General features: G+C 41.6%; 1 protein-coding gene across 2 annotated transcripts in view; it reads right to left on the reverse strand.

Moving 5' to 3' along the window:
* LOC137426739 (calpain-9) overlaps nt 1–15242 on the reverse strand; it is a 107402-nt gene that overhangs the window by 64979 nt on the left and 27181 nt on the right. For both annotated transcript variants that reach the window (XR_010984394.2, XM_068115564.2), the window contains exons 7-9: nt 8023–8108; nt 3865–3942; nt 1120–1280 (exon numbers count right to left, since the gene is read on the reverse strand). Coding sequence is in view for 1 of the 2 variants with exons in the window: in XM_068115564.2 (XP_067971665.1) it covers nt 1120–1280; nt 3865–3942; nt 8023–8108 (325 nt within the window). In the remaining variant the exon portion in view is untranslated. The remainder of the gene's footprint in view (nt 1–1119; nt 1281–3864; nt 3943–8022; nt 8109–15242) is intronic.

Below are 15242 nucleotides of genomic sequence, written 5' to 3' on the forward strand. Positions count from 1 at the left end.
AAAGACAGCATTTGACCACAAGAACCTGATACTAACTGTAAAGCATTGTGGTGGAAATATTATGGTTTGGGGCAGCTTTGCTGCATCAGGGCCTGGGCAGCTCAACATCATAGAATCCACTATGAATTCTTCATTGTACCAGAGCGTGCTTGAGGATAATGTGAGGCCATCTGTCGGAAAGTTGAAGCTCAACCGAAGGTGGACCTTGCAACATGACAATAACCCTAAACATACCAGTAAATCCACCAAGGAATGGCTGAAAAGAAAGAAATGGAGGGTTCTGGAATGGCCAAGTCAAAGCCCGGTTCTAAATCCCATTGAGATGTTGTGGGGGGATTTGAAACGAGCTGTGCATGCAAGAAACCCCTCAAACATCGCACAGCTGTAAGAATTCTGCATGGAGGAGTGGGCAAAATTTTCTCCCAGTCAATGTCAGAGACTGGTAGACAGTTATAAGAAACGCCTACTTGAGGTTGTTTCTGCCAAAGGGGGCAATACCACCTATTAGAGCCAAGGGTGTACTTACTTTTTCCACATGCGAAATTTGCATTTATGTTTATTTAAATTATACAATGGACTACAAAATGTAAATGTTTCATGATATTTGTTATATTATATCACCTTTACCTCAATATTGTTGTATCACCTTTACCTCATGTATTATATCAATATTGTTGAAATGAAGATCAAATAGCTGTATGTTGAAATATGTTGAAAAAGTCAAAACTTCACATGGGGTGTACTTACTTTTTCACATGACTGTATATGCAAAATTCCTGCCACGTCTAGTCATCATGGCAGATTTAGGAATACAGTAAAAACACTGCAGCCACTTGACAGGAAGTGGGTTCCTGATAATCCAAAGACACCACTGGAAAGATATTATTTCATGTTTCAACTTTATGTATGTGTCGTAAAACAGCTTATTTGATTACCAATTTATGTGACTGAAGAAGAGTTGTAAATGTATTTTCAGAAACTGGTTGTTTTGGTAACAACGGTAGAGGTAGGAAGCCATATTTTCTGATTTCATCGTATATATGTGCGCACACACACACACACACACACACACACACACACACACACACACACACACACACACACACACAATGAAAGCACCTCCATGGTTGCGGCAACCTCCAGCAGTACAGCCCCTGAGCCATCGACCCTCGTGTTTGGTAACTGTCCAATATCGAGAGTCGCCTTCTCGATACACATCCGGCGTCAGGTTGCAGATTTCCACCCGCGAGTAATGACGCAGGAAATCATTCATTGACATCCTGAAGCCAACAGTCAGGGTGATCATTGCACACAATCTTGTAAGAGTTCAAGAAACGATATAAGTCAAACAGGCATGACATTCTTAAGAAAGATCTCCATGCTTTTTAACAAAAGGGGAAATATCCACAAAAATATGCTACTGCCAGCTACTACAAATAAAATATAACTTCCCTTACAAGTAACTTCAACAGAGGAGGAGGCCATTGCACCCATAAAGTCTGCGTAATGGCCGCCAACCAATGGCTGTTTAAACTCTGAGTATCAATGAAAGAAGCATCATCACATCACATTTTTGAAGTCTTTGGTATGACTCGGTCAGGGTTTCAACCACCGACCTCCCAAACTCAGAGTGGGCACCATTAACCGTTATGCCACCAAGTCTGGTTAATGCATATTGCATAAGCATAAATATTGTCGTGTCCCTGGGGTTAGGACCCCAAGAGGACGAATGGCCAAAACGAGCTTTAACTCCGAGGCATATACCCAACTTGGCGGTAGTGACATCCGCGGGAAGGTTCGAGGTCTTATCTGATCGGAACACACGCAGGGGTTATCCGATCCCCACAGACACAGAAACGAACCAGGACAAGAAAAGTCTAATTCAACAAATAATGATTTAATGAAAATAAATGCAAACAATTCAGGAGACGACGATGGTTCACGAGCGAGCGGTATTCAATGACAAAGGTCAAAACCGACAATGAGAATATATAAATAGGAATGTATTATCTGTTATGAGACTTGTTAGCTGCACAATACTGAAAATTCGGTTAGATTCTGACAACTTTGAAAATTTAATATTTGTGGCCTTGAAATGTCAAAACGAAGGTTACTGACATTGAAATGAGATAGAAAATAATGTATAATCAGTTATGAGGTTAGTTAGCTACACAATACCGAAAATTCGGTTCGATCCCGACAACTTTGAAAATTTGACCTTTGTGACCTTCAAAGGTCAAAGGTCGAAGATTCTGAAATTTGTTGGAAAACTTATATTTCATGATGTATGTCATAATATAAAAACATGTACGACATTTCACCCTATCAGGAAGCGAACAATGTAATAAAAACATCAAAAATCGATTTTTCTAAATTTTGTGACCTTGACCTTGTGGGGAAAATGAAAAATCGAGCTCGGTGGGGCTAGACACATGACATTGGCCTAACCAAATACCGAAACCCCTGTCAGATTCCACCAAACCCCTCAGAGAAGATGTAGCTTGAAATTGATTACCCCCTAAAAAGACATCTTTTTCGGGCGTGGCTCCGCCCACGATCGGCGCAATACGCCCACTCTAGGCAGGACACAACTAGATCATGATATCAACCTCCCACCAAAGTTTCATCAAGATCAGATATCATCGGGTAGTTATGCTGCGGACAGACAGACACACTGACACACACCCATGACGAATATAGTGGTCACTCTGTTTGATAACTCGTGAACCAATAACAATGAAAGGTGCAAATAACAACTAAAATTCCTAAATGAGGGACCCTCCACGCAGACTCGTATACAAACACGGGTAAAACGAATTTAAAAATAAATGATATTTCGTTTCTTGCTGGCCGGCACTTAGCTTTGCATCCCCAAATGGCTGGTAGGGCCCGCTGGTCGCCGAACCAGAGTCATTGCGTGGGAAGTGTACAAGATAGCGCGGAACCACACACGTAGCCAGCCGCCGACGTGAGGCAAGTAGGCAGGATCCCTCTTTGTTTCGCTTGCGACCCCCTCCTTCTCCGCAGAGCACCACCGTCAACCAACACCTCCTCCTTCCACGTTACTAAAGTCCCAAAGCCCCGACACGTCTCCACACCAGCGCACCCGAGACAACACCGTCCACTCGAAACGAAACCCAGAACGAGAGAGTGAGAGAGAGCAAGATGGCACGACGCATCTTTTTTTCCCTTCACTCTCAAACCCTCCACGATAACGTCACGCTCTCTGTGCAATCACCGAGCACCACTCAATCATGAAGGCCGGGGCGTGGCCTCCCCATTACGATTCGTCGGGGGCAGAGTCTAATCTCCATTTGGGAATGTTCGGATGACGTCGTTGCCTTGCCGATCGGCAAATGTGCCAGTTTGTCGGACCTGGCGGGGTTGTGAGCGAATGAGTCCATTTACAGTGTGATTGTTGTAGTTATTGTGGCGGCCCTTTTTGATGCAATAACAACGAAGGGAAAAATCACAGGGCAATTACACACTGGGGTTTATCCTTAAGCCCTACCTAATTAGCATAGGTCCACCCCTCATATGGAGACACATATACGATCTTACCCGGACAGTCGGCCTAACTTAATTTACATCGAGGTGGCTTCACGGCATACGGAGCATTCTAAACCTACACGTTCTGAACTTCATTAAGGTATTTCATCCATACCCCAAAAACATAACAATATTATGTAAATGGCCCCTATTTATGGAATGGCATTACAGTAGCTTATCAAGCTCCAAATTTGATGCTCCTTTATTCTTTTGGGTTCTATGTTGAACCATGTTAGGCTGGTGTTTCCTCTATTTCTTGAAAAAATTATAACTGTGAAACTAGGAGATTATGAGCACAAAGAAAAATGTTTTTACCAGAATTCTCCATCCTCGGCCATCACCTGGTGTAGACGTTCCCGCTCATTTGCATCCAGGCTACGCCACTCTGATGAGCTGATGGGGCCGCAACATGTGGAGTTTGATGACATCACAATAAGTGCAGCAAAAAGGCACAGAAAGAAAGAAAAGGTGATATAAATAAGATATCATTATATTATGAGTGAAATAATGACTGAACTATAATAATCGAATCAGCTTGTTCCTGTCACTTAATCAACTCATCCACCTAGTTTTGTCATAACCCGTCCACACCGTTTTGAGATATTGTGCCATATATCGTTTTTGGCCTTGCCCCTTGAGGCAGGGTCAAAAGGTCAAATACCAAAAATGCAATTACGGGCACATTTCAAAACATTGTTTAAATGAAACTATGTAGATGCAATCAGCATTGGAGAGAGGTAACGAAATATGTAACGATTTTTACAGCGTAGGCCATCGGGCAAAGCCGTCTAGAACAGTGTTTGTCCGTCTGTATGTATGTATGTATGTCCCCTCAAACGTATACCAATCAGAGCTGAGGATATGGTCACATGACAGGGTGATGTGATTACGTCTACAGGCCTGCGGATTTCACGGAAACGATCGTTACCGGTAGCGTGTCGGTAACGTGATAGCAAAAACACGGAACCAAAAGTACATTTCCCATCGCAGAAAGGCAGTGTAAGGCAAAAAGATGTAGTATTTACCTTCACGTGTGATTTTCAGCTAACTATTTTAGAAGTTGAGTTATATTTCCAACAAAATTAGGCCGGCAAAGCAGATAGCATGTAGTTTCCCACATTCAGGTTCGCGATATGACTTTCATGATATGGTTCAGATATGGTTCGTGATATGGTTCAGATATGACTTCCTCTTTGATGGACATGCGCATCGGTCTAAATCACAGACTTCCTTTTCAAAATGGCATCCGTTGCTAAGCGAAAAAAAAGCGAAAATGTCGCCTTAAAAACACAGTGCTATGCCAGACGCGGAGGGTTTCTCAAATTGTGCAGGCCGAACAGAGGAGGGGAGGAGGTCGATTTGTTGTTGGTTTACATAATAGTTGAAGCATTAACGGTGTCCGTTGTCATCTTGCGTTACAACTCATGACAGAAAATATTGTGAAAGTCAGTTCTTAAAAAATGGAGAATCATCATATAATTTTTTTTGTTTGTTTTGTTTTGTTTTGTACACAGAATCGAGGCTCGTGAAAGAGCTAACATTTATCACACAAACAAATCAAATAGACAAACAAACAAAGTATATAAAAAGGGGAGCGGTAGTCAAGATGGGGAGAGAAGGGGAAGCACATAAACACAACATTTGAGAGCAGGGACATCGGGAATGTGTGGGAGGGAGAGGGCTTGGGGGAAGGCGGCGTGGGAAGGGGCCGGGGGGGGGGGGGGGGGTAGTGCGAAAAGTAACTTAAAATAATAATAAAACTTTATTTGACAGAATTTGCTCTTCTCTGATAATAAACATCAACCTCAAGAATGAACATGCGTTAATTGCATTGCATACATGTAAATGGCAGGATTTATTTTTGGAGACTACATTTCATAGGTCACGTCGTATGGCAGCCATCTTGGATTAAACACAAATAATTAAAAAAATATTTCTCGGAAACCTGTGAATGGAAAAATTTGAAACATGGCACATTGTCAAGTACTCCCAATGGTGAACAAAAGCATAACAATGATGACACCATAGGTGAAGTGGTATACCAGCCAAAAATGTTTTAATTGAATTCCTTATCCTAAAAATCTGAAATTGCATGCACATGATCTATGACCCATTTTTATTGGAATATTAAATGTATGACATCATAGGTCACATGGTTTGGCAGCCATATTGGATTTAACCTAAAACCTTAAAAAGACATCTTCTCCCAAACCACCAAATCGATTGACTCAAAATTTTATGTGTGTCATTGACTAGGCATGTCGATTAAAAGATGGTCACAAAAACATCATTGGTCACATGGTGTGGCAGCCATATTGGAATGAAGGAAAATATTAAATAATTATATCTCTGAAACCGCTTACCCCTCGATGCGAAATTTTGCAAATATCCGCTAACACCACTGTTGCATATAGTTTGAAAATGATGATGCTGTAAGTCACGTGCTTTGGCAGCCATCTTGGATAGAAAAACGAACCTTATCCGATCAACACAAAAGTTCACAAATGTGATCCCCTACCCATTCCTATGCAGAGTGTAAATTTTTAAAGGTCATATGTCATGTGGTATGGCAGCCATATTAGCTTGAAAGCCAATACTTAAAAAAATCCCTTCTCTGAAACCACTTCACCGATCGATGTGAAACCTGTCATGGCTGGTGAAAATGTGATACTTGAAAACAGCTGAAGGGATTTAAATCAAACTTGTTTATTTTTAGGACAGTGAACGAGGGCATCTACCCATTGTGGGACTATGTGGAGGCATAGTGGCGACACAGTCGCATTGCTCTAGTTTTGGAATTAGCACTGTCATCTCCGCTGTGCACTGATAGGTGATCCACATTGATTGACAAATCACAACAAAGTAACCTTTTCCCACAGTGTTCCCATGTTGTTTATCCCGCGCACTGCAAATAAAAAATTGAATATAACAAAATTGGAAGGTTGTATATAAAAAAAATCATACCCGTGTCCAAAGGAAGCAGTGCAGTTTGGTAGTATGTGTGCAATCCATGCAAGTTACAGGACTGTCAAATGCTGACATTAGAACGCTTTAGAATTATCCTTTAGAACGCTCAGGAATTACCCTTAAGAACGCTCTGGAATTACCGGTACCCTTTAGAATCTTTTAGAATTGCCCTTTATAATTACCCTTTAGAAGCCATTAGAATTACCCTTTAGAAGCCATTAGAATTACCGTTTAGAACCCTTGAGAATCTATTAGAATTACCCTTTAAATCCCCTTGGAATTAAACATGGTGGGTTAAAAAGCCTCTTCTTCATTCTTGATGGACAGATGGACGGATGGAAGGAAGGACATAGCTAAATATTGAAGCAGCTTTACTGCTTAAAAATTTATCATCTGTCTTGATTGTGCGTGATATTACATTTCTGAACATATATTTTTGCATCAATATTTCCCAGATGCCTGATGTAATGACGGTGTTGTTGAAAACAAACAGCATCCTTGCCTCTGGTTTGCTGAGATGGCAATTGATTCTTGACAGAATAAGATTTACCCACAAAACTATCATGGTGGACTGGTGGGATGGCAACACTGGTTGATGGAAGTCAAGGATCGATCCCATGATGTCTTTCTTAAGGAGTATGGAAGTTATTTGATTAATTACAAAGTCCTGCCACCATCAGTCGAATGTCAGACCTAACAAACTGGTTTCTGAAAGACATGGGCCAAAAAACCTTTCCCAGCCGACCCCACAACTAGGCATAATTGGGGCCTTTAAAAGTAGTAGTGGTAGTGGTAGTGGTAGTAGTAGTAGTAGTAGTAGTAGTAGTAGTAGTAGTAGTAGTAGTAGTAGTAGTAGTAGTAGTAGTAGTAGTATCATATCATCACGGTACCATGGCAAAATTCCAAAGTCCTGTCTCCTTATTCTCTGGCCAAATTTTGATGTAGTTGCCCGTGACGATGCTACACAAAGAGACTCTGGATTGGCTAACAAGGGCATAAACATCACTGATGTCCACAATATGAATAGTACAATGGAAAATGTAATGCGGCTTATAGTCAAGACAGATACATAATTACTTAGTCTTAGAAGAAGGAAAATAAACATGCACTCACACGTACCATTTCAATACCTGCGAGAACATTTTGCAAGTACAACACATGTTGATTCACTTTTCTTTTTTTCTTTTTTCTTTTTTTTTTTGTATACAATATCGAGGCTCGTGAAAGAGCGAACATTAATCACACAGAAAGACAAGGCTTGACAATCCGAGTTGTCACATGGCAGCGCTCCAGGATAAGCATTGCCAACATTTTTGATGGGCAAGCAACAGCAGTGCAGTTCTTGACCGAAAGAGTAAAACTCGAGACATATCTCAATTAAACAAAAGTGTTTGCAAGATAAATAAATAACACAGCGAAACCTTGGATTTTCAGGATAACATCTGTTGACTGTGATGATTAGGTATCAAAAGTGGAGGATTGGTGTGCATCATTAATCGGACTCACCGGTCGCTCCAAGGGCCGTTCCATTCTACCTCGCCCCAAGGGTTCCTTATTCGGACCATTTGCAACTTCTGCCCTCGCAGGTTCACCTGAAGGCACATCGGCCGTCGTTGATCAAAGGATTCCACTTAGTTATTAGCTACAAGAGTAAATAAAGTACAGCAATAATCATGAAATTGTCATGATACCATTCGTACCTCATTACATGTTCACCATGGTACGATGCCTAATTATCATCAACACAAACATGCAATCAGGCAGGAACCAGATGTAAAGTGTGACACCATGCAAGCTTTGCCACCTTTTTTATGCCTCCGCCGACAAAGTCTTCGGGTTGTCCGTCCGTCCATACGGGCTAAACCTCGTTTTTCTCAGCAACCATATGTCCGATTAAGACGAAACTTTCAGGGTAGGAGTGACACCGATGCAAAATATTTTTATGTGACGTCATAGGTCACGTGGTATGGCAGCCATCTTGGATTAAAAGCAAATAATTAAGAAATTATTTCTCAGAAACCGTTGAATGGAAAAATTTGAAACTTAGCATATTGTCAAGGACTCCCAATGGGGAACGAAAGCCTGATACTGATGACATCATAGGTGAAGTGGTATACCAGCCAAAAATGTTTTAATCTAATTCCTTATCCTAAAAAAATGAAATTGCATGCACATGATCTATGACCCAGGATTTGTATCTTGGATTAAAAGCAAATAGTTTAAAAATTATTTCTCGGAAACCATTGAATGGAAAAATTTTAAACTTGGCACATTGTCAAGTATTCCCAATGGGGAACGAAAGCCTGATAATGATGAGATCATAGGTGAAGTGGTATACCAGCCAAAAATGTTTTAATCGAATTCGTTATCCTAAAAATCTGAAATTGCATGCACATGATCTATGACCCATTTGTATTGAAATATTACATTTATGACATCATAGGTCACATGGTTTGGCAGCCATATTGGATTGAAGGAAAATATTAACTAATTATATCTCTGAAACCGCTCACACTATCGATGCGAAATTTTACAAATATCATCTAACAGCACTGTTGCATATAGTTTGAAAATGATGATGTCATAAGTCACGTGGTTTGGCAGATATCTTGGATAGAAAAACGAACCTTATCCGATCAACACGAAACTTCACAAACGTGATCCACTACCCATACATATGCAGAGTGATGGCATCTACCCATTGTGGGACTATGCGGAGGCATATTGGCGACACAGTCACATTGTTCTAGTTTGTGTTTATTTCCATCCTTAGTCCTTATCGTGAATGTGACAAGTTCCTTCATGAGCTTTAGATACATGTAAAACAAGGAGCTGATACTTTCGGTCCCCTGTCTTTTGGGTGGTATGAGGAATAGATCTGTGTAAAATGAAAGCCAAATGTTCAACGGTTTTTGAAATATCATGCACACAAGCAAAGTTACTGAGATGGTTACCATGGCAACATAATTCAGCCAATCACCACCATGATCTAAGCAGGTTGCGATAATATCATGAGGAATAGATATCGGCAATATCAAGCTAAATATTCAACAGATTTTGAAATATCGTGTACACAAAAGTACATGGACAGATGATCGGTCGGTCATTCAGTCTGAGCTAATTTTGATGTCCCCGGAGCTAATTTTGATGTCCCCCGTCTCCGATCACGTTGAAGGGTGGAGGGACAAAACAAAGGAATAGTAATAATAATAATAATAGTAATAATAATAATAATAATAACACAAAAGCTACACCTGCATTTTATTATTCCCATACCCCATGGGGGGCATGGGGCCCATGATCAGTCAAGAGTGCTTTGCTTGTTGTTCCTCACCCCCCTGACAAGGTCAGAGAAAAGGCACATTAAAGTGTGTGTGGGTATGTGTGTGTCGTTGGTTGTTATCTCCATTTGTGGGTTTCAGGAGGTGGAACAGTGTCCTCCCAGGACCCAAAGTATCCACCTCCTCTTCGGTATAGACAGGTCCAGATTTAAATATTTGTGCTTCAAAAAAAGGTGTTGTAGGCATTTCGTGTTAAAAGTCGGCAAACAAGTTTTTTATGGTAATTTGAGGGTGCTGAATTCTAAAAAACTTGTTTGCCAGGCTGAATTTTGGGGTTTTGACCCCTCAAATTGCAAAAAAACAAAATGGCCGCCTTTTTAACCATATTTTACCATAGTCCTTTAGGAATTCCAGAATGGAAACTTTGTAGTGAAGGAATCAGACCGAAAGTTCAACCAGGTGGATCCCGATCACAGTCAAGAATGGCTGAATGGCACCGGGAAGAGTGGAGGCATTGTGGGGATAACCAGAACAATCACAGCATTAAGCAGATGGGCCTTGTCGTTTAACTTGAGAAGTTGCATATCAACTCTAACTCACCGAATGCTGATGATTGAATTGGACAATGACTATGTACACAATGAGCTCACACCATCCAGGAAACACCGTGACAATCTTCATGAAGACAAAGTAGTCTCAGCTTTCCGGCGATTCAATGTATTCAGCAAGGACATGGCTTCTCCTGAACTGCAGAATCTGAGAGCATCAAGAGAGCATCAAGCATACTTTGCTTAATGCAGAGAAACTTGGGCAAAAGCAGCTGGATGAGTTTGTTGAGCAATGTCTCATTGAGCCTCCTGATAATGCACAGCATACTCATTTCAATGCTCTATTGCATAGGAACAAGGCAGAGACCTTCTCGTCGCTATATGCTGTCGACTCCAAACAAACCACAGCAAAGCAGACAACCATCAAAGCTGATAGAAACATTCTACAGCGACTTGTGACAGCTTATAAGGCAGGACGCCCCGTAAACCTAGACCAGATACTACAGCATGAACTAATGCCTGTGCCAATTTCACTTGCTGCAATGAATGGAAGTCTTCACACAGGCAAGAAATCTCTTCTAGAAGATGTGTTGACACAAGATGTCTCAACCCCTGCAAAGGTAACGCTTAGTGGAACTACTTGCTTAGTGATCGATGGCCAAGCACTAGTGATGGCCCTTGGAAAGCCCCGCGGAGTAACTACTTTTGGTGAATATGCAGATGTGTTCGTGAAGTCAGTTTTTGACATGGGTGCAGCGTTTGACAGGATTGATGTAACTTTTGACAGATACCAGCAGGATTCTAGCAAGACCGGCACCAGAATGAAACGAACACATGGCATTCGGCCCATACGCACGGTAATAGAAAATGAATCTGTTCCTCTACCGGACAAATGGTCCAACTTTCTGTCACTTGGAGAGAATAAAGCAAATTTGACAGAGTTTCTTTCTGAGCAGCTCATGGCACATGCTTCTTCTCTTGTATCCAAAACACTTGTAGTGGCTGGAGGATTCAAGGAGATAACAGATTTGAAATCTTCAGATCCAGGGATGGACATATCGCTCCTACAGGCTACACATGAGGAGGCGGATACACGCCTTATTCTGCACTGCATTCACACCAATGCCGAAACAGTTGTGGTTTCAGCATGTGACACTGATGTGCTTGTCTTGCTAATTGCACATTTTGATAAGATGCAATGTGCACTCAGCTGTGGATGAAGGCAGGGACTTCTAAGAAGCCTAAATATGTACATTCCCATCCACAATATCCACCAGGGACTACCCTCTAGTCAGGTGGAAGCCTTGCTCTCATTTCACGCCATTACGGGCTGTGACAGTGTGTCACAGCTTGCGGGCCATAGTAAGAAGGCAGCCTGGAAAGTATTCCAGAAAGATAGTCAACTTTTGACAGACCTAGGTACAGGAGATGTCACGGAGGATGTAATCAAAGCTGCGGAGAAGTTTGTATGCCGCTTGTACAAGCTGCCTGATAATGTTGACACCTGTGACAAGACACGTGTCATGCTTTTCTGCAAGGGTCGTTCGCAGGAAGCACTTCCACCAACATCTGATGCAGTGAAACTACACATTAGACGTGCACATTATCAGGCCTTAATATGGAAGGAAGCAAACATCTCTACACCAGCACTCCCCCAAGTAACTGACACAGGTTGGACACATGCCGATGGACACTTGGTGTCAAAGTTAATGACACTTCCTCCTATTCCTAAGATGTGCCGTGAGATTGTCACATGCAGCTGCACCACAGCCTGTCAAAGCAACAACTGCGGCTGTAGGAAAGGGAAGCTACCTTGCACTGGAGGATGCGTATGTGCATATGGACAAGAAGAATGCAGAAAGAGAAGAGACTAGGACTTACTCAGAGGAAGAATGAATACCAAAGCAATGAGTGGATGGACAGAAAGGAGGAACATTTAATAATGATTTTGTGTGCTTATTTCAAGAAATAGTAATACAAAACACCCCACTGTACTACAGAACAAAGCAAGGTGTTGGTTTTCCGGAACAACCGTTTCCAATATTGATCTTTTGTATCTAAAACTCCATGTCGGCAAATGAGGGGTATTGCACAGGTAAAGGCACTGACCACCTTTTTAGAGGCCATTTTCCCCCGCAGAGCAGGGGTTGGCCTTTTTCGGGCACCATGGTCCCCTTTTTGAAGCAATGTTTTATGGCCGGATGCCCTTCCTGCCGCCAACCCTGTTGGTCGCCTTTTGCGACACACAGGGAATTACCAGTGAACTGGTACTCAATTTGCCGACCTCGGAAGGATGACAGGCCGAGTCAACCCCCCTGGCATTAATCAGCGATTGACCGGGATTCGAACCCAGGATCCTCGGATCCCAAGCCGGCACCCTAACCGCTAAGCCAACACCAGGCTCTACCAGGTACCAACACCAGGTAAAGGCACTGCTAAAGTAAATTTCAGCTACTTTGCAGCTAGATCCTGGGTACAGGGTGCAAGATACCATTCTGGTGTAGGTTAAGTATTGATTTGATGGACAATGGGTAGATTTTAATTATCATTGACACATAGCAATCAACCGATGATCTCTCTGAAGCATTGCTAAAGTTCAAACCAAGTTTGCTAAAGCTAAAGTTTCACCAAATGGACATGTCCAAATTCACCTTCATCTGCCAGGATCGCTGGAATCTACTTTAGCAGGCAGCAAGTGCTTAATTAATGTATGTACTTTGAAGAATGATTTCACGTCATACTAATTTATCATAAAACTTTGAATTCAAGATGGCAGGCAAACCAAACTAGTTACAACTTATGTGGAAGCTTTTTTGGGGGGGAAACTTTGGTATTACAGCCATGGGTATTGTCATCATTTTAAACATAAGTGTTATTTATGCTTGTGGGCTGATTAATGCATTAGGTGAATAATGGCGGCCATCTTGGAATTCAAGATGGCAGATAAACCAACCTAGATACAACTTAGGTGACAACATATTTGGAATCCTTGGTATCACAAACATTGGTATTGCCACCATTTTAAAACTTCAATAATGCTTAGAAGCTGAGTTATAAGGCAAAAAAGATGAAAATTGTGGCCATTTTGTTTTTCTCAAATTTTAGGGTCAAAATCTCAAAATTCAGCCTGGCAAACAATTTGTTTTGAATTCAGCACCCTCAAATTATCCTAAAAAACTTGTTTGCCCACAACATTCAATTTTTCTCAAATCTGCACCTGTCTAGTAAGGGATCACAGTCCATGGACCAGGCTGTTCAACTTTTTCAGAGTTTTGCTCTCTTTTTGCTTTTTCAGAGTTTTGCTCCAAGGTTTCTTTTCAGGATCATCACCGAACCCCGGATTGCCTCCAGTTGTGTCGTTCACTTGTGGTAAAATTCCCAGGGATGGTTTTCAAAATATCAGTGAGGTTCTTCTTCATCATTCCTGTTGCTGCAATTATAAGCACTGGTACATTTTCGATGTTCTTCAGCTTCCAAGATCTCTTGACCTCATTTTGGAGATCCTGGTATTTGGTCATTTTCTTGATTTCTGTGTTGTTTAGGCCAAAATCTCTGGGTACTGATATCTCAATCATCAATGCTGTGTTTTCCTTTTTGTTCCTGAATGTCCGGACGCAATGCTTTGTTTTCCATGTTCACACTCGATGGAATCATCAGGTCGTACGTGAGCATGACGTCCTCATTTTCAGTGATTGTTCTTGGTTCGTGTTTCCATGAGCTTTCTGGTACTGGGATGTTAAAATTTTTGCAGATATGCCAATGAATCACTTTGCATACTTTGTTGTGCTGTTGTGTGTAAAGTTGTTCTGAAAGTTTTTTTGCATCTCGAGAGCAGGTGACTTGTACTTTCTGTTTCTGTCTTGCAGAATCTACACTTGTCCGTCTGGCTCAGTCCCACCATCTTTTTTAATCCATTGGTGTAGTGTCCTTGATCTTGGTCATTTATTATGATTCGTTTGCCATCAGTCCCAGTTGAGCTGACCACTTCTTAGCCATTCCAATGAGGTGTGTGTGTGTGTGTGTGTGTGTGTGTGTGTGTGTGTGTGTGTGTGTGTGTGTGTATGTGTGTGTGTGTGTGAACCATCCAAAAGGTGGGAGACCTATAGTATCAGCTCCTTGTTGAGATTGTATTAACCCTGAAAAGTTGACTACTGCATTGCAGGATGCTGTTGAAGCAGTGCTCAAAGGCTTCAGATTTGGTATGATACCGACACACAATGACCTTCATTTTTCATTAGGATCTCTAATGCTGTGGGATCTCTAATATCCACCCAAGATTGCAAACGTGGGAAGTAACCACCCTTTATGTCCTTTTTGAAGGATGGCATACCCTATGCTTCCATTCCCTGCCTGTGTAGCACCAGGGTGACAGTTTAAATATGAAACAGGAAATGAGCTATCCTGTGTCTTGCAACTGCATTTTCTTCAACTATTCCTCATCGACAGGTTACAAATTTAAACTCAGCTGCTCAATATCCTTCACTGGCAGTGTCTTAAAAATAATTATGGTAGTCAGGTTACCTCTGTCACCGAAGGTGGATGGACATTATGTTTTCAGCCCTGTTTGTCTGTCTGTTTGTCTTCGTGTTTGCTTATCTGTGAGCAGAATATCTCAAATATTTATGGATGAATTCGGACAAAACTTGGTGGAAAGGTTGGGTGGAAGTTAAGGACTAATCGATTAGATTCTAGTGAAGATCCGGATCCATATACATATACGAGAATTTTTAAAGTGATTCTACAACGTTGAGAGATGGGGCCAAAAACAGTATATAGCACGATATCTCAAAAGATTGTGGATGGATTCAGATGAAACTTGGTGGATGAGTTGAGTAGGTGCTAAGAACAAGGAGGTAAGATTTTGGTTAAGGTCCGGAGGCAGATCAGGCCTATCAGT

The sequence above is a fragment of the Myxine glutinosa genome, chromosome 5 (genome assembly GCF_964187855.1).
Source record: "Myxine glutinosa chromosome 5, kmMyxGlut1.1, whole genome shotgun sequence".
In the NCBI taxonomy this organism is placed as follows: Eukaryota; Metazoa; Chordata; class Myxini; order Myxiniformes; family Myxinidae; genus Myxine; species Myxine glutinosa.